The sequence below is a fragment of the Amborella trichopoda genome, chromosome 12 (genome assembly GCF_054954075.1).
Source record: "Amborella trichopoda isolate Santa Cruz 75 chromosome 12, AtrichopodaSantaCruz75HAP2 v2.0, whole genome shotgun sequence".
NCBI classification, from domain to species: domain Eukaryota; kingdom Viridiplantae; phylum Streptophyta; class Magnoliopsida; order Amborellales; family Amborellaceae; genus Amborella; species Amborella trichopoda.
Window position 1 is genome coordinate 44887735 of NC_142347.1, and position 20320 is coordinate 44908054.

A 20320-nucleotide genomic window follows, 5' to 3' on the forward strand; every position below is an offset into this window, starting at 1 on the left:
TGTTTTTCATATTGGAATAGATTTTTTTCTATATCTTTTGTATTTTTTCAACACTTTTTTGACCATCCAGAATTGTCCGATTAGAACAGTTGAATTGGCCAGATTACCGGTTGGGCCGGTTAAACCGCTTCCGGGGGCAACGTCCGGTCCAATTTTGCGTACGTTAAAGAAACAAAAGAACAGCATGTCATTTTACAGATTTAAGAACAAGAGTTTGAGGGGCATTTCCGTTATTTTTGATGAAAGATTTCCCTCGCTGCAACAGATAAAGGGGGAGTGATGGCCACCGTCTTTCTCTCTCCTCAACTTTCTCTCTCTACCGCTAGAGCTCATTCTGATTGCCACAGGTAGCTGTTTTTCTCACTCTTCCATACTAGGTAGCTTTCAGTTTCTCGCTGTCTCTCTCTCCTCTTTTTTTTTGCATATAAAAGGGAAGGAGTGATGGCTTCTTCTTTTCTCTCTCCTTATCTTTATCTCTCTAGCTCCGGAACTCACCTCCATCACCGAAGGTAGCCTTTTTTCTCACCCTTTTATATTGTTAAGGATATTTCTCTCTCTAAGTTCTTGCTGCAAATTTTTTTTTTCGCATTAATTCGTTTTAGTGTTCAATTTATCTCTGTAATGCGTATTCAAAATAGTAGGCTATTGCCCTCTTTACTCAGAGTCTGTGTTCTTATTTTGACGATGATTAAATTGGATAGTAAGTTTTTAGGAAATTTGATAAAGGTTTTGTGGATAGTTTTCGAACTGAAATTGATGGTGGAATTGTTTTGAACATTGTAATCGATGTTGAGATTGTTGCTTGATTGTAACTAAATCGACGATTTTAAGTTTTTTAACTGCTATCAGAGAGATAATTGGCCTTACGGAGACTATATTTTCATTTGCTTAACCATATAATTTGATATTGTCACAGTCCATAGCAGTCTTTTATCAAAAAGAAGAGGTAGAAGCCGTAAATCACGATTCATTCGTTATCACATCACAATCGATTCTATAATAATGAATGAAATAAAAATTGAATAGAACCCATACAAAATGATAATTAAAATTTAATGTTCACAGAATGCTTGTGGTTCGAAATTCATTGGTTCCATGGCATATTGTGCAATAGCTAACCAAAGGAATGATTTCAAAATCTGAGGAATTGGTGGATTTTTAGATTACTTTCACCCACTGTCTGCCACAAGGAATAAAAAACACGGCCGTGTCCACTCAGATTCGGCTCATTGCCAAGCCAAGTACTCAGGTCCAAGTCGGGCCACCTTAAAAAAACTAAAAATAATCGTAAAAAATATATAAAAATTGGAACCAATGTATAAAAATTATGTGAGTAATGTGGAGTTTTATTTTTTTACAATGATCTGTGAGTTTTATATTTTCCTCACTATAGATCAATTTTTTCTAAATCCATTTTTTTAGCTTTTTTGGACTTTTTATGTTCCCTTCAATTTCGTTTCATTTTTACAATTGTTATTTTATTTTTGCACAATTTTTTTGAAATTTTTTATTTTTTAGGGCCTTTTGGCCTAGTACACTACTTGGCCCAGGTACGTGCCTTGGGCCAGGCTGAGTCTGTGGCCCCGAAGCGAGATAAAAAAGATTGGCCTCCGATAAAACTCATGCTACTTGGGATTTAGATAAGTGCTTTTACATAGAGTTTGTGGCACTTTTGTTTTTTCAAATTTTAATGCTAAGTTTAAAACAAACCAAAAAAGAAAAAGAAATAGGAAAAGATATAAAATTGGTGCTCTGTTGAATAAAGCAAGTTTTTCAAGATACCAGCTGGACCAAAGTATGGAAGAATAATCCGTATGTTGATTGGTGAGGGTAACATGGAAAAGACGGATTGGCACTCATATCTTCATGAAATTTTAGTTTTACAGTATTTTCCTTTGTTCTAATCTTTATTAAAGGAAAAAAAAATGTTCTGCTTGCTGAAGTATGTTTTTTATTGTTACTGTGGACCTACATCATTCAATGCCATGTCAAATGTGTGCACAACACAAATTAATATTCATAGAAGTATTTATCGGACAGGAAATGCTTGTTCTTAAATAAGTAAGAGAGACGTATACAAAATGTTTCTAATGAAATGGCTTTCAACTGCATATTCCCGAAATATGCTTTACGATCAGAACATGATCTAAAATGATTTTTGAGCTCTGCATCCTCATCCCTGAACCCAATCTTCGTAGATAAAAAAAATGAAAATATGGTTCAAGAAATATCATCAGTATTTAATCAGCAATGATCAAGTGATGGTCAAAGATTACTTCTTGTACTAGCTACTTATATAATATGTATAAACAAAACTATCATGTCTCTTTAGGTAGCTAGCTGCATCTCAAGTTTAGGAGTTCCATTTATGTGTTTTCTCTCATCCATCTGCAATTCATTATTGTTTTAGTGGAAATGGACTTTGAACAACTATTCAGGTGTGTACGAGGAAAGTGGGGTTGTTTGTCCCAAATTCTTAAGTTATTAGAGTTGATACCCTCAACCCTCTAGGCTTCTTCTACAAAATCCTTTTTAGATTAGATGGTTTCACACCATATCTCAAGTATATTGACCATGCCAAATCCTTGTCTGTTAAAATTGTTATAGTGTATTTTCTAGAAATTATATTAGCTTTTATTTTATTTTATTCGGAGTGATGTAGAGAGTGTTATTTGTAACTTGTGTTTTGGGAAGTTGTATAACTAATAGGTGGTTGGTAGTTTTTTTTTAAAAATAGGTAGTTATTGCTGTAAAAAAGTAGTTGTTGTAAATGGGTAGTTTGATTTTAGTGGTAGGAACCTCTATTTCGAAAAGAGGTGTGTGGTGGGAAATGTGGTTGTCTTGTGTGTCAAGTGTAAAAGCTTGTCTGTTTTTTTTTTAATGCAAGTCTTTCCTTCACCTCATGTTGGTTCTTCTTTTTCTTTTTATTTGCTTGTGAGTCTTGGGCTAGTGTGATATTGTCACACTAATTGAGAAGCGGATTGTTCCAGTGTTGTGGCAACCGTCTTTCTCTACATGGTATCAGAGCCACAAGGGTGGTGGTGATGTTGTCTTGACTCCCTTGGTGAAGAAGATTGATTTTTTCTTAAGATGAATTCGGGTGGAAGGATGAATGGTTTTAGCATTGAGTTGCTCAACCAATCCAACTACAAGATATGGAGTCTTACCTTGTTGGTGAAGACTTATGGGAAGTTGTCGGTGGAAATGATAAGGACGCTCCCACACCAAAAAATACTGATGCATTCAAAAAATGGAGGGTAACATGGCAGAGTCCATTTTGAAGAGATCTATTTCTCATAATCTATTTGATCATATTGTAAATGGCAAATCGGCTTGCGATATTTGGACTACTCTTGATGGATTATTCAATAAGAAAGATGTGGCTCTATTGCAATTGTTGGAGAATGAGTTGACTAATTCAACTCAAGGTGATCTTTCTATTTCCCAATTCTTCTTGAAGATCAAGAATCTTTGTTCGGAGATTTCTCTTCTTAATCTGGAAGATCCCATTTCGGAGGCACGACTGAAGCGGCGCATCATTTGTGGTCTAAAGAGGGAGTATACTCCCTATGTTACTTCTACTCAAGGGTGGGTTGAGCAGCCATTCTTAGTAGAGTTTGAGAACATTCTTACTTCACAAGAATCTTTGGCCCGTCAAATAGCTAGATTTTCGATTTCGGAAAGTGATAGAGATGCTTTATTTACTAGCAACAATAAATATTCTCACAAGGAGAAAGATAAAAGTAAAGGTTCCAATGATCATGATGATGAAAAATCATCCGGTAAAGGTGATGGAAACCGAAAATATGTCAAGTGTTATCGGTGTGGTAAACTTCGACACATAAAAAGAACTGGCGTGTTAAATTGAAAGGTGGAAATGTAGCCGAGAACAAAAGTGGGCCAAATTGTGATGAGGAATGTGGATGCATTAGCCTCTATTAATTTTGAGGATGATTGGATCATAGATTCCGGTTGTGGGCATCATCTCACTGGCGATGATTCTAAGTTCTCAAGTTTTTATAATTACAATGGCAATGATGCTATCATTAATGCTGATAATTCCATTCATCTTGTGAAAAAAGAAAGAGTCGTCACTATTAATGGGGATAGAGATAATTGCATCACACTTAAGAGCGTGTTCCAAGTACCAGGTATGAAGAAGAACCTTTTCTCTGTTGCCAATGCTGTGGATTCAGGCCAATATGTTCTATTCGGGACTAAAGACGTGAAGTTCCTAAGGAACATTACAAGTTTGAAGGCAGATGTTGTTCATACCAGTAAAAGAGTTAAAGATTTGTTTGTTTTATCATCTACCATGTCATATGTTGATAAAATGAGTACAAATGATGTGGCTTCAATTTGTCATCCTAGATTGGGGCATCTTAACATGGACAAATTGAAAGTTATGGTGCTGAAAAATTTGGTAAATGGATTGCCTAAACTCAGTACATTTGGTAAAGGTGAAGTATGTGAAGGGTGTCAATATGGTAAGGCACATAGTGATTTGATGGGACCTTGTGTTACATCTTCATATTTGGGTTTTTGCCACATGTTATTGTTTGTTGATGACTGTACAAAATACACATGGGTTTATTTGTAAAAGAGAAATCAGATGTGTTTTCAAAATTCAAGGAGTTTAAGATGACCGTTAAAGGCGTTCTAAACATGAAGATTAAGAGGTTGAGGATTGATAACGGGGGGGGGGTTTAACTCTAATGACTTCTCTTCATTTTGCCGTATACATGGCCTTAAAAGGGAGCTTTCTTGTGCCTACACACCACGGCAAAATGGTATGGCTGAATGAAAGATTAAGCACATTATAGAAACATGCAAAAGTTGGCTTCATGCAAAGAATTTACCCAAAGCCTTATGGGCAGAGGGTATGGCATGTGCAACATATGTGATTAACCGGGTGCCTCTTAGTGCATGGATCCAAAAACTGATAATTTTACAGTTTCTAGGGATGTAGTATTTGATGAGGCATCTGCATATTATAAAATGAATGGTACTTCCATGGGGAGTGTTTGTGATAGAACTCATGTTTGTGATGAGAAGCAAAAGGAAGTTAGTTTACCTACAACTCCAAATGCTCCAATGTTGACTGTTGGTTCTTCTTCTTCATCTATGGGGGAGCAATGTGATAGGGGGAGTAGAGTTGATTGTCATAAAATGCATGAGAAGCAATCTGGTCATAATATTGCCGAAGATGTGGAAAGTGCATTACCTCTTAGGAGGTCTAAGAGGCAGATTGTTTTGCCTGCTCGTTTCAAGAATGAAATTTTGTTAAGTGTGCACCCATGTTTTGATGCTAACCCTATTGATAGTGAGCCTTCTTGTTTCTATGAAGCAAGAGCCATCAAAGAATGGGATTGTGCCATGGATGAGGAGATGCATGCTCTCATAAAAAATCAAACTTGGGATCTTGTGCCTAAACCCAAGGATGTGAAGCCTATAACATGTAAGTGGGTTTACAAAATTAAGCGTAACGCAGATGGAGGTGTGGATAGATTTAAGGCAAGGCTTGTTGCTGGAGGTTTCTCTCAAAAGTATGGGGAGGATTATGAGGAGACCTTCAGTCCTGTTGCAAAAATGACTTCTGTGCAGTTAGTCATTTCCTTGGCAGCTTGCTATGGATGGAAGTTATGGCAGCTTGATGTTCAAAACGCCTTTTTAGATGGTGAGATTGATAAAGATATCTACATGGAGCAACCACTTGGTTATGTATCTCATAGTCATCCAGGGTATGTTTGTAAACTTAAGAAGGCTCTTTATGGGTTAAAGCAAGCCCCTAGAGCGTGGTATGGTAAGATTGCCGAATATTTACAATTTTGCAATTGTTTTGCTTCTAACTCGGATTGTAGCATGTTTGTTAAGAAGTAGGGAGGATTGCATGTGATTGTTCCTTTGTATCTAGATGACATGATAATTACTGGCAATGATGATGGAGAAGTTGCAAGGCTTCGGGCTGAACTTCTATGCGGATTCAAATGAAAGATTTGGGCGAGCTTAGTCATTTCCTTGGCATGGAAGTGGAAAACTTGAAAGATGGAACATTTTTTTCTCAAAGGGGCGATGCTGAAAAAGTTAGTTTCCAAGTTTGGTTTGAACCAAAGCAAGAGGTGTGCCACCCCTCTTGATGTTAACATAAAGTTAAGTCGTGAAGAAGGCAAGCTTCTTCCAGATCCTCGACCTTATCGTGCTCTTATTGGTAGTCTCATATACTTGAGTATTACAAGACCTGATATTGCATTTTCTGTTGGGGACTGGTTAGTCGTTATATGCAAGCCCCATGTAAACCGCACTTGGAGGTAGAAAAGCGTATTTTGAAATATGTACCCTTTACTCTTGATATGCGCCTTATGTTCAAGAAGGAAGTTAGATTTGAATTGAATGGATTTTCTGATGCTGATTTTGATGGTGATTTAGATGACGACATAGTCTACATCGGGTTATGTTTTCTCATGTCGCTCAACATGTGTTTCATGGTATAGCAAAAAGCAAGATTCAATGTCTCTCTCTACAATGGAGACAGAATCTAAGGCTGCTTCTCTTGCTGCACAAGAATGTGTGTGGCTACGGCGGTTGATTGATGATGTTTATTCACCAATTAAAAAACCAACTATCATTCATTGTGACAACCAAAGTGCTCTCAAGATTGCAACAAATCCAGTTTGTCACGCATTGACCAAGCATATTGAAATTGAGCATCATTTCGTTCGTGAGAAAGTGCTAAATGGAACAATTGAAGTTTTGGAGGTGCGAAGCAATCACAATATTGTGGACATTTTCACCAAGTCACTATCCAAAGGCCCATTTGAATTTATTAGAGCTAAGCTTGGTCTCATTTCTAGAAAATCACTTTAAGGGGGAGTGCTAAACTTGTTAAAGTGTATTTTTTAGCAATTATATTAGCTTTTATTTTATTTTATTTTATTTGGAGTGATGTAGTGAGTGTTATTTGTAATCTTGTATAATGGGAAGTTGTATAACTAATAGGTGGTTGGTAGTTTTTTTTTATTTTAAAATAGGTAGTTATTGTTGTAAAAATGTAGTTGTCGTAAATGGATAGTTTAATTTTAGTTGTGGGAGTCTCTATTTCAAAAAGAGGTGTGTGGTGGGAAACGTGGTTATCTTGTGTGTCAAGTGTAAAACCTTGATGTCCTTTAGTTTCAGTTTTTTTTTTTATTGCAAGTCTTTCCTTCACCTCATCCTGGTTCTTCTTCTTCTTTTTATTTGCTTGTGAGTCATGGGCTAGTGTGACATTGTTACACTAATTGAAAAGCCGATTGTTCCGGTGTTGTGGCAACTGTCTTTCTCTACATTGTTGACATAGTCTGCTTCCTAGTTGAAAGATCCCTATCCTTTCTCTTACTTTGTGGGGAAGGAGTCAAAGGGAACAGTTAAAAGCTTGTAAAAAGCAGAAATAACCCACTGGTGTAGGCTCTCTATGAACAACCGAGTTTGCAGGTTCGATTCCCATGACTTACCTCCGAATTTTTTTTATTTTATTCCATGCTTACCAATCAAAAGAAAAATGTATGGAAGTAATCTTAGGAGCAACAGATGTGATTTAAAGCTCTAACTGTATATAAGTATTTTAGTTGATGGGTTAGAACTTATTCAATTGTGAGATGGTATTATGGAATTTGGTTTTGGAAAATTATTTCTTCTCTAGCTTATTAAGGTTTGCATCTTTTTGGAATATTGCATATTCCAGTCTAGTTGTTAGGACTTGCTCAATATGTCATATAGCTTCTGGATTACTAGTCTCTGAAAGGTTATTATTATGTTCCCATGTTAGTTCTACATAATGTAATAATGATATTTAGAACCAAAATGCCTCTATACAAAAGTAATTTACTTGTAAAACAAAACTTCACAGAGAGCTGGTTATTCTGTATTTATTTATAATGGTGTTTCGGATTATCTGATATCTTTTGTATGTTTATGCCAGTTGGAAATTCGGAAGTGGGCAAGCTGTTCATATGGTTTTTTATGGATCAAATACTCGGGCATTTCGTGTTTTGACTACTGCAAATGTATGAAAAGAATTATTGTCAAACTCCAGGGCATTGTGAATCATTTGACTTTCTTTTAAATGCTTTGTTTTGAGCAAGATGAATGGTCGTGAGGGATATTTCTTCAATGAGTTATCAAGTCTTGCCAAGGTTTCTGTAGTTTGCCCATGGATTTGACAGTATAATCAAGCTTGGCAAGCAAAGGAAGCTAGTTTTCCAACTTGCATTGTTTATTGGTGTTTTTTTCTTTTTTTCCCCTTTTGGGTTGATATGTAACGAATCAGTATCACATTGGAACACTAAAGCTATATCAGTTGCTTCCATTCTGCATTTAGGTCAAAATTCCATGACTAGTTGTGGCTAATGGGCTTGATTTAGAGTATATGATATCGACCTTGATGTGACTTCATGAATGTCTGTTTCAAAGTACGAGAGTTAGATGCACAACCTTTTGAATCTTATCTGGCTATTTTTCTTTGTTTATTCCTTTCCCTGAAGACCAGATGTAGTATTTGGCCTAGGGACTTGAAGCCTTACCTACATATGGTGGATTGTTTGGATGCTTAATTCTTATTGCTGCTTTTGTATATGTGTATAAGCAAGTGCATGCATGCTCAAAGGGAGATCTACATTTATTGTCATTTGTGAAGGGTGGAGGACAATGACAATACGTGATCAACAATCAACCGTTGATCTTCCTTTCATTTGGGAATCACTTAGGGTTTATTATTGAGAATCATGTTTGTTGTTCTTTTGAGTGATACTGTTTGATGCTCTTGAATCACATGCTTCCAGATGTCTTCAAGGCAATTCAAAGAAACACCTGATGATATCATGGTTGACCCTTTGGAGGCCAAACGTCTGGCTGCAAAGCAATTGCGAGAAATTCAGGCAAAGCAGGAGCTTAAAGTGAGTGAGAACAACTTCATGTGTACCAAGCAAATTAACAGATACAAAACAAACCGTGATTTCTCACAATATGATTCAGACTGTTTTGTTGCAAGGAGATATCATTCTGTGAGAACATTTTTTGCTTATAGTAATCAGTTGCAAACAGGGTTTTTGCTCATGAACCTGGCATGCTTGACATGCAATTGAGTTTCATATCATCATGAATTTAGAGTCTATAAGTTGGGAAAATAACAAAATTCGTGCACATTTCAATATTTTAATCACTTATGAACTGGCATTATCTCTCATTTCATGCTCATTATTTTTGCGGCTGGAAAAACATGAATGCAGAGGCAACGCCAAATTGAAGCAATCAATGGCACATGGGCTTTGATTGGTCTAGCCACAGGCTTGGTAATCGAAGTTCAAACTGGAAAGAGCATTCCATCTCAGGCAAGTTTTGCATGCTTAGCATCACAAGAAGACTTTGTTTTGTTGTCAACACTTAATGAAATCTCTCTCTCTCTCTCTCTCTCTCTCTCTTTCGCACACACATTTTGGTGGGTCAATGGTTAATGAAAGTTGCTCATTTTCCTTCTCTCTTTCTCTCATGTTTTTATATTCTAACAGTTAGCAGGATACTGGGATGCTGTTGTTGGTTTTCTAAGTCGTTTCATCCCACATGGATAAAGATGATCGGGCCATATGAACTTCTGACACATATGACTGCAAGAAGTTACATTCTTTCCAGGATGCTTATAAGATTCGCCCTTTGTTTTTCTTGGTCATATGGGTTACTTACCTTCACAGAATCAGATTGTACTCCTTGTTTATTTCCTTCATATTGTAACAAGTGTATTTAAGGTCTTTAGCCGTGCTTTTTGTAAATGAATGTAAAAGTTAAAGCCTTGACTTGCTGAAAATTTTGTATTTGAGGAACTAGAGACATGTTTCTGCAATGAGGTAGAGCGGTTATGCACGCCTAACATCACAGGGCCTTTGTTATTGCTGCCAATGGTACATTCTCTCTTTGATGCTTGTAATTTTTGTCCCTTCGCTTCTCTTGCTCATATGGTTCTTTCCTTTACAGATCCAGATTGTTTTCTTGTTTTTTCCCTTCATATGGTAAGGTCTTTAACGATGCTTTTGTGAATGATTGTGAGGATTAAATCCTCGACTTGCTGAGAATTATGGATTTCAGAAACCAAAAAAGTGCTTTGATATGTATAGATCTTCATATACCTGAAATTATGTCCTTTTGATGGTCCAATACATGAACCAGCAACTAGGGAAAGCGAAAGAGAGCAGACGAAGACAAACAGAGAGCAGACGAAGACAAACATGCTTGGGGATCTTACAAATCTGAGCTCACTTCAAGAGAGTAAAAAATGATCGAGTACTCGGCATTGTTTCATGTCCAATTTGAAGTACCGGAAAGAGGCAATTATAAGGACCTGTTGTTTGGAGAAAATTTGAGAAAAAGAGGTTCTCTAGAAGCTATGTTTAATTTGGAGAAAATAAAAAGGAGTTTCTCTAGAAGCCATGTCCTATTTGGAGAAAATTTGTGAAAAAGAGTTTGTCTAGAAGCTATATTTGGCACAAATTTGGTTTCATTAGAAGATGCCTAGTGTACTGGGGATTGACTGTCATTCTTGTGGAAAACTAGAAACTTCTTATTAGTCATATGCTTGAACAATATAGCTGTAGAAGAATTTTGTGTATAATAGAAGTCTCTCTATCTCTCATCACTTGCTGGTAAAGCCAAGTAGCTGCTGAGCATTGTGGAAGCAATGTTCAATTGTTCATGTTGTTCCTAGAAAGGGCTTGTGCTTCATTCTACAGTACCTTGCCAACATCTTCCGACAAAGGGCTATGTAGTGCTTGTATATGTAACCTTCCCGCATGTAAACTTTTAAAAACATCAATAATGAAAGGAAAAGGAAAAAAAAAAAAAAAAGGGAAGGCGGGGGGGGGGGGGGGGGGGGGGAGGGGAAGGGGAAATGGGGCTCGTCATCCTTACTGATTTACCCAAAAAAAAATAAATTAAAATCTTCATGTTGAATCCCAAATCTTTACAGCCTTAAAAGGGGCTCGTCATCCTTACTGATTTACCCAAAAAAAAATAAATTAAAATCTTCATGTTGAATCCCAAATCTTTACAGCCTTAAAAGTTGAATCCCAAATAAAAATATAAATTATTCTCAGGTTATTTGCAGCCTGGAAAACTGGATCTTGTGACTTATAATTGCGGGGCAACAGCCTTAAAAATTGAATCCCAAATAAAAATATAAATTATTTTCAGGTTATTTGCAGCCTGGAAAACTGGATCTTGTGACTTATGATTTGTGCGGCAACAGTTGAATGCAGCATGACAGAAGAAAATCCTACTGAAAGAAAAGCCCTTCCATGAAGGATTTCCAAACAACCATGACAGAAAAGGTCCCACCTGGAAAAATTAAAACATGTCCAATAGAGAGAGAGAGAGAGGGGCCGGGAGGGTGGAGTCTCATGCGAACTAGAACTAAGAGGACAGCAGCAGGAAGGCTTTGAGTTGCAAATGTCCTCATCCACCATAAAATTTTTAATGCAGTTGTGTATCATCTTACAAAGAAAGCATCTGTGATTCAAGAATTGGTACAAACAAAAAAGCCAGAAGGCTGATAACAGTAAAACACCGATGGATACAGGTTACAAACCCCATTGAATAAAATACACTGATGATCAGAGGCATGGAAAGACAGATTGTGAGAATAATAAAGAAAATGATGATGAAGAATCATTCAAGATCTACAATTCCAAAATTGGAGAGAAGTATTTTCAGTTGGTCCACAAAATCTGAACCGGTTGCATATTCAGTTAGCAGTCCGACTGCGAATCCGAACATTGCCCATCTGCAAAACAACAAACCAAATCCAGTGACCACACTCTTCCCTCCAAATTTAGAAAAACAACAGCCCTTGGTTCTTTGATTCTTCTATAATGAAGCATAATGACCTTCTAATAAAAGGCTTAATGACTAATGTCCTGAGTTTGACATAGGAAGACAAGTTGGCCAGTGCCATCTCCCCTAAATTCCAAACCGCATCTCACAAATCATGCCAAAAGGGACAATAATTCACCCAAATATTTATTTAATAAAATATAAATATATAATATATAACATAATATAATATAATATATAATATAATTAACATGCAAGTTAGTCATGAATAATAGAGGAACCCAAAAATTTGTCATAAAAAAGAATTTGCTCTAGGGATCCCAAAAATTTGTCATAACAAATCTCTCTCTCTCTCTCTCTCTCTCTCTCTCTCTCTATTTGGCATCCCCCAACACAAACCATCCACCATGATCACAAGCTCCAAGTTTTAACACAATAAGAAAACCATACGAACCCTAAATTACCCAACTATGTATAGAACTGATCATGAACAAGAGTTATAAACCAAGTATTGGCAGTTTGGCACAATCAAACCAATTCTCAAACCCTATAATCAACAACAAAAATGATGGGTCCCTAGAACCAGTCAATTTGCACAATTTTCAATAGAAAAGGGAACCCAATAAAGAGAGATCTTTGGACACATACCTTCCATTTGCAATCTCATTCTTTCCAATGAATCCAAAGAAGGGGCCTTCATTGGCCTCCTCAATCTTCTTCTCCCTAAAGTAGTCCTGTAGCTCCTTTGCCTTCTTTCTCTGATACTCCAAAGTGATAACAGATGGCTTAATTTCAGGGCCAATATCCAAAGAAGCTGGCTTAGAAGGAAAAGAAGGAGAAGAGGGAACAGTGGTTGGTGGAACTGGTTTTAGAGGTGGGTTTGGTTCTCTTAGAGGAGCAACTGGTCTTCTCAATGGCCCCTCTGCATTAGAGGCTGTAATGGAGGGCCTCAGAGAAACATTTCTTGATGAATTGAGAGGTTTCGTTGTTGTTGCAGAGGAAGAGGAAGATGAGGTAGAGAGCTTGAGAGATGATGGGATTGTAGAAGCAATTGACATCTTCTTATTCTTCTCTCTCTATTATCTTCTCTTCCTCCTGTCCTTGGATATGGTGATGAATTGTGTAGAGAGAGAAAGAAAGGAGAAGAGAGAAAGAGGACGGTGTGCAATTTTTTTAGTGGGTCGTGAGATGTGTCGTAAAGGAAATCCAACACAAAATCCAGAACCAGTGGATGAGATTGTTACAAGTTTTGGGACTCATGCCAATAGGCAGGACTCGGTTTAGAGACTCCTATTAGTCCTGGGAATTGTATACAATGAGACAAACAAGGTAGTCACAATTCCTTACTGCACGGAAAATTTGATAGCTTGGATGTGTAAAGTTTGAAATTTTTTTTTTTTTTAAAGTTTGTGTTTGCTCAATTTCATATCCAATGGTACGTATCATTTTGACCGCCTTGTATCAAAGGTAAACATAGTTTTATTTTATAATTTTTTTTAGTCCTGCCTTTTTTTGCTTTTTTCTTGGCTTGTATTGTATCCGAATATTTATTTTTGTCACAAAGAAATTACAATTGCCACAATCCATTAGATGTCAAATTGGATGGCTTGGAATGTGTCATAAAATTCGAGAATTTTTTTTTTTGAAGTTTGAGTCTAGTCCAGTGTTCGTAAAATCGAATTGGATTGATTAACCGGATATGGGATTAGAAGCGGTTTAACCAATCTAACCGATTCAACCGTTCTAACCAAGCAAGTCCCGAGCGGTCACAAAAGTATCGAAAAAAAAAAAAAAAAAAAAGATTCAAAAAATAAAATATAAAAATACATAAAGAATGCTTAAAACAAAACACATTCAAATGAAGTTGAAAATTAATAATAATAATAATAAAAAAAGGATTTTAACGAATCAATTTATACTTTGGGGTATTTTTAAAATTTTACGAAAAAGATGGGAAAATATAAAAGTGAGTATCAAAGACCAAAACAATTTTTAATCTTTACCATAATGTAAAGTATATAAAAAAATGCATTACAAACCGAATTCCTTATTTTTGAGAATTTATATACTTTTTTTAAAAATTTTATTTTTTTAAACACTCGATCACCAAAACCCCCCAAAAGAGGAACTGGCCAATGGCCGGTTTCGATCTAACCGGGCGGTTAGTGGTTAGATCGTCTGGTTTCTCCAACAATAGTCTAGTCAATAGCATATTTACAACTAGATGGTAGTGATTATGACCTTCTTGTATTAGAAGTAAATGGTCTATTTATATACACTTTTTTTTTATAAAGAGAAGGAACAATATGGTCCGGCGCAAGCATAGACTCCTTTCACCGGCAAACTTTACGTAAGCCCTAGATAGCCCTGTTGTTGGGACTGAAGTGGTGCTCGAAGGACTTGGTCTTATCGAATCTATTATCATTAGTGTATTGATGCTTAAATTGTAGGAAGACTTTGCTGAGTCAAAACTAATCTATAGACTATTTTTTGAAATCTAAAAAATTTAAAAATTGATTGAAAATATTTTTTTTTTTTAAATATTGTTATTACGATTATGGTGCCAAAATTTATCAAACCTATACATCACCATTCATCCATTAATATTATCCATGTTTTATAATGATGAACTAAAAGATATTGGAAAAAGATTATATACAGTTGGGGCTCCAAATAATTATATAGAGCTGGGGCTCTAAAATTTCATTAGAAGAGGTTGTTTTGATACCCAAATACATGATCATCTTGTTATCAAGATGCATAGACGTGAGTAAAAAATGGATTTCAAGTTTTGGAAATAGTGCATCTTAGAATGCATTTTTGGATAGTCAATTTCAAGATTTTCAAGTTTTTATAAATCTGCTCAACACTATTTTTTAAGATTGAAATATTATAATTAGAGATGAAAATATATTTTAAAGCTATCACAAAGATTTCTAGTATTGAAACCACATTTCTCGACACTAATTGAAGGTGAGTTTTACTTTGATTATTTAGAGCCTCGGCTTTACATGGAGTGAGAGGAGAGCGTATGTGTTTCATTTGGGGTAATATAGAGGATAACCATATAAAGTTTCATTTAGTGATCTAGGACTAGGTTTGAATGCTGTCAAAGTTAGGGGGTTGGGGTATCAGAAAGCTTAAATTTGTGAATTAGGCGCTTCTATCCAAATGGTGGTGGATAATCTTTCATGACTCTTCTCATCTCTGGAAAGATGTGCTAATTGCTAAATGTGGTTTCGATCATCTCACCCACTCAATTAAAAAAGGTAGACGAGGCAAATTCGTCTCACATATTTGGAAGGATATTTATAGCTGTAGAAATATTGTTTTCAGCAACATCAGATGGCTTATTGATAATGGAGAAAACACTTTTTTTTGGTTCAACAAATAGCTAGGTGATGCACATCTCTCTTCTACTTATCCTGGTCTCTTTACCAGAGTTGCTCAACCTGATGCAAAACTTTCAGAGCTGATTTCTCTTTCCCCCTCTAATTGTATGGTATGAAACATTAGATGCCGTTGCAATAGGCTATCAGACATGATTATTTCACAGTTTCATAATCTCCTCAAACAACTTGAACACGTTTACATTTCTTCTAATGCCGAAGACTTGGTTATATGAGAATCAGAAACTAACAAAATTTTTTTCTGTCAAATCAGTGTATAAGCTCTTTTTTATGGATCGGGTCTGTAATGTTGATACCTCTTTGGGTTCTATCTGGAAATGACCAGTTCCAATTAAAATCCAAGCCTTCCTATGAATGTTTAACAGTAGACAATCTATCGCATGTCAAAGGAAATATTTAACAGTAGACAATTTATGAAAGAGAGGTAAAATTATTCCAAACATTGCTTGATGTGCAAAAACGATGAAGAAACTTGTTATCATATTTTCCTTTGCTGTCTTTTTGCTTCTACCTTATGGCTCTAGGCTTTTTGTGTTCGATTTATATGGCTTTTAAAGGCCTTATGAGTGCTTGTAAAATGAAATGATATAGTGGAACATGAACTCAGTGGGAGTGTGGTCCCTCGTGGACCATACTAAGCAAACGATGGTTTGCTGATACCGATCTGTGCTTAACGATCTAGGCCAGTCGGTTGGGAAAAACCCATATTACCTGGGCATAAAGAACAAACCGAGAAGGGTTCTAATGGGTTAACCCTTGATAAGGTCGGAGAATATGCCCAGATGAGTGAGCCGATGGACTGTGTGACCCTTGTATGTGATGGTGGCCTACTGAGATAGGAGCCAAAACCTCATCCATGTTCCATCACACGACATGTATATTGATAGATCGTTCGGGAAAGCCAGATATCCACCTTTGGGTGAAGCGTATTCGTGTCCAAGAGATACCACTATACGCCATAGAGCTGTGGCCGCATCAGGTCGTGGTGATCTTGACTCGTCTCTAGGGGAGGACCTGAAATCCACAAACTGCGATTGCGATTCCTTGGCTCATCGGCCGGACTTTGGTGATCCGCTAATGAGCCCCTACTTGGACTGTGGGTCATGAAAAACACTAGGTCGGTCTGATAAATTAAGTGTGGTCTGTAGTCCACAGTTGAAGGTGGAGTGCCCCATAATTGTTGATTCTTAAACCATATGGATCATTTTCCCATCAAATTAATTTAAGTGTGTTTGTTTTATGATAGAAATTATTTTAAGATTATTATTTGAATTTTTATGAACCCCTGGATATTTATTTATAATTTTTTGATTTATAAAATTAAAGATATTGATTTTACAATTGTTTAAATATTCAAATAATATTCTAAAATCTTTTTATTAATTTTAAATATATATAAATTCCATGAGGGGCTATAGTGCACATGGGCCCACCATGTGGCATGTGGGTGGGGGCCTACATGTGCCACAAAAGGGTGGCACGCCCCATCCTCTTTGTATTCTCTTGTTTGTTTTTAAGATAATGTTAGTTTGATTTGTCGCATGTGGTCAAATCTTGGAAGGGATATATTGACCATGGCTTTATCTATTTTGTAGCAAGTTTGTTTTAAAGAGATATCGTCAATTTGAATTGATATGGATCTTATCTTATTTATATTTGGTAGTATTTATCTACTTGATATTATTTGACATATCCTTATAGAACATGGATCATGCAATTTTATAGAATGCATGATAATTATTTTATTTAAATATATTGATGGAAAATTAGTTTAGGAAAGGGGGATAATGGTTCATGTACCTTCCATTATTGATCGCCCATCTATGGAATAGATGACTCAGATCTCTCACTCCACAAGTCATCAATCTCACAAGAAGAGGCAAGCTAAGGAAACCCTAATATTATTCAAAGCCTATAAAAATGGATTGTCTCTACCAAAAAATCTCAACACCTTATCTTTTGTACCTAATTCCTATCTTTCTCTCTCATATCCCAAAAAGGGGACACACACCACTCTCTCATGTTTGATCTCTCTCTCCCATTGTGAAAGAACCTAAGGGTTTAGGTTATGAAGTTCTTCTCTCCTATCTCTCAAATATCGATTCACGGTTAAGGGTTTTAGGGTTTAGCCAAAAGAGAATCCATCTCTCTCAAACTAGGTTGCTAAGAGAATTCACTTAGGGTTTGAATTTGTGATCAAAGGAGTTCATGTTCCATTAGTGTGGCGTGGCCGAAATTTGCTCTCTTGGTTCGAGATTAAAGCTAGACCGTTGATCCCGCGCCATCGGATGGTGGTTACTCAGCGTGGGGTATAATAAGCCCGATTGAGGTAATCTCCAGCACTATTCATTTTTGTTTCTTGTAATCTTATCTTTTATTCTCAAGCATAGTGCATAGTTATTTCAATGACATCAAGTTGTTAAGATCTTGGTTTTATTGTTATGTTGATTTTATTTTGAAATTTATCTTATTATAATAAAGATCACATGTAAGTGATCTTTTGCCAAAAGAAAGGGGTGAAGAAAACAACAAAGAAAAAAAGAAAAAAAAAAAAAGTATTCCCAAGAAAAGATCATATAGGTTCATTCTGTTTATTGGGTTTTTTCTTCATGATTCTTTTGAATCTCATCAGCATTATTAACCATATTTATGTTGTTGGATTACCAAAAAAAAGAATTGTGATCTGAAATTTTTTTTGAAGTGCAATCTTATGACAGATTTAGTTAGAACGTAACAGGAAAACCTTTGATGGGGTGTCTCAGAGTATTTAAAGGGTAAAAGATCTCATTTTACAATCTCTTTGGAATTTGTTCTCTTCTACGCCTAAAGAACGGGGTACACTTCGGATGAATATTTATATCAATTTGAAATTTGTAGCTAATTCCTCTTCTCACTCTAGCCGTCCACTTAGAACTTGGATTGTACCTCTAGAAGCTTACGTCAAACTTAATTTTGATGGCAGCTCATTTGAAAATCTAGGGCGTACAAGTGTTGGTGGGCTTCTTCGCAACAATTTTGGATTAATTTTTTTTTTTTATTCGGCCATTGTGGGTCTACAACTGCCAATCATGCTAAATTGGCTTCTCTCCTTCAAGGCTTTCATATTATTATCGACAGGGGTTTCATTGGTGATATTATAATTGAAGGGGATCATCTGAATGTTATTAAGTGGTGTGAAAGAGAGCAAAAGATTCCCCTGTCCTTATTTACCCTCTGGTTAAAAATTCAAAACATTTTTGCCCTGTCTAATTTGAGGATAAGCTTTGGTCACACCATGCATGAAGCCAATGATGTTGCCAATGGCTTCACTAAACATGTTGTTTCTCTTCCCTTTTGCAAGTTTCTAACTATTTGATCTAATATTTGTAATCTCATGCTCTTGACAAGAGCATCGCTTTAATAGTTCATAACATTTGTCAAAACAAATAGAATAAGAAAAATAAGTGTAATAAAATAAAATAAAAGCACAATAATGACAATAATTTCAACCAATTTGAAATTTATTAGAGAATAGAAAGCAATGTAATTTTCTTTTTAACATTGGCAAAATCGTGAGATTTTTTGGTACAACTTTATGGCAATAAAAAATTTAATAATATAAAACATAAAAAATTGGAAAGAAGGAAACAATTCAGCCAAATATAGCAAGAATACTTGAAATGATTACAACTTGTGAAGAGATTTGGAAAAACCAGCCGAACCTACTGGTTCTTCGGTCAAATGCCAATTCTGACGGGGTTTTTGTCAATTCTGGTTCATTGTCTTCGTAGGACCGGCCAAGGGTCCAATTGCTGGTTTTAACGGTTCGACTGGTCAGGTCCGGTCTGCTCTGATCCTCATAACCATCACTTATGACAGAACCATAAATAAAACCTCCGTCAGGAGCATACAATACCCTCGGTAAAACTCTTTGCCAGAAAACATCTACGTCCCTGATCCGAGCTCAATCTAGAAATCAATCACATAAAAAAGGAGAATGTATAGTATGCTCCCACAGGAGCATGTACAGTTGATCTACTCCCTAGGTTGGAACTCCAGCTTGGGATATTTTTTAAGTCTAAAAATAGAACGACCTAGGGAATCTGGATGATTATTTTCAAAAGCAAAAAATTTGCACTTAAGAATCTAGATGATTATTTTCAAAAGCAAAAAAATTTGCATTTGGAGTTTGTTAGAGCATAGATCTCCTCTAAGAACCGGACGTTCTTTGTTCAATCTTGAGACATTATTTTTTTTAATGTGTTTATTTATGGAAGTTAGTCTATAGGTTTGGGTTTTACCCGAGGGAGTAAAGGCACAATATACTTGCAGGGAGCATGAGATTTTTAGCAAATCGTTAAAGGCCCTTCACATGTGCTGAAAAAGATGGTTGTCTTATAAATGAAATGAGAACATCCAAAAATAGATTTGAATGTTTAGCGATGAAATATATATTTTTATTTTTCAAAACGCTAATTGTGGTTATTATAAAAAGGATCCCAAAATTTCATATAAAAAGAATCTCTTTATTCAAAAGAGTAAGTGCATATTGTGCTCCTTAGGCTACACCCTTGAAACCAGATTCCCCAACATCAAGGCCTCCCCCGAGTATCTCTGTCCCTAAGGCCTAAGTCCAAAAAAAAACTCATGATAGTGCTATTTATATAGGGATTGTATCACAATTGGACTTTAGCCATTGAATGTAAAATTTTATGGATTGAAATGTGCCATAATGTTTGAAAAATTTTATTTTCGACTTTGTGCCCAATCAATGGCACATCTCCAACAACCCGATTTCACATCTAATGATCAGTAATAATTAACCTCCTTGTATCTAAGTAAATCTTGTTGTATACTTTTCTATTTATCATACCTAAAATTTTGCACACATTCTTTCTCTATACAATCAATCTTAGGAAAGAATTAATGATAAATGAAAAAGCGTCACAAAACATAGTAATTTTGATAACTGAAAAAATTTACAAAAATTGGAAATGTTTTGTAGAACATGGTTATTTTGACGCCCTGCAACCAATGGTAAATACATGCCATCTGATTTATAAACTTTTCCCCTACCCGTT

General features: G+C 35.9%; 1 protein-coding gene, 1 long non-coding RNA gene and 1 other non-coding gene across 5 annotated transcripts; 2 read left to right on the forward strand and 1 right to left on the reverse strand.

The window, feature by feature from the left end:
- The first annotated feature begins 286 nt into the window (after positions 1 to 286).
- Positions 287 to 8427, forward strand: LOC18435401 (uncharacterized). 3 transcript variants are annotated; one of them, XR_016045981.1, is made up of 3 exons: positions 329 to 347; positions 483 to 509; positions 7955 to 8427. It is a non-coding gene; the product is annotated as an uncharacterized LOC18435401 (transcript). The 3 variants fall into 3 exon arrangements; XR_016045982.1 differs by lacking the exon at positions 483 to 509 and having other exon boundaries at positions 287 to 347; XR_016045980.1 differs by lacking the exon at positions 329 to 347 and having other exon boundaries at positions 445 to 509.
- Positions 8428 to 9490: 1063 nt separating this feature from the next.
- LOC148779616 (uncharacterized) lies at positions 9491 to 10657 on the forward strand. Its single transcript, XR_016045983.1, has 2 exons — positions 9491 to 9926; positions 10000 to 10657. It is a non-coding gene; the product is annotated as an uncharacterized LOC148779616 (long non-coding RNA).
- A 797-nt stretch (positions 10658 to 11454) lies between these two features.
- OHP2 (one-helix protein 2) lies at positions 11455 to 12941 on the reverse strand. Its single transcript, XM_006845447.4, has 2 exons — positions 12499 to 12941; positions 11455 to 11800 (listed from the first exon to the last, which is right to left on the reverse strand). Exons 1-2 carry the CDS (start codon positions 12906 to 12908, stop codon positions 11686 to 11688), a joined length of 525 nt encoding a protein of 174 aa, XP_006845510.1. The 5' UTR covers positions 12909 to 12941; the 3' UTR covers positions 11455 to 11685.
- Between the last annotated feature and the right edge of the window lie 7379 nt (positions 12942 to 20320).

What these genes read in the sequence shown, in the direction of transcription:
- OHP2 (XM_006845447.4), bottom strand. Translation starts at nt 12,908, where the DNA reads ATGTCAATTGCTTCTACAATCCCATCATCTCTCAAGCTCTCTACCTCA. An exon ending in AATGAGATTGCAAATGGAAG is followed by an intron (nt 11,801 to 12,498) that starts GTATGTGTCCAA and finishes GTTGTTTTGCAG; the next exon opens with ATGGGCAATGTTCGGATTCG.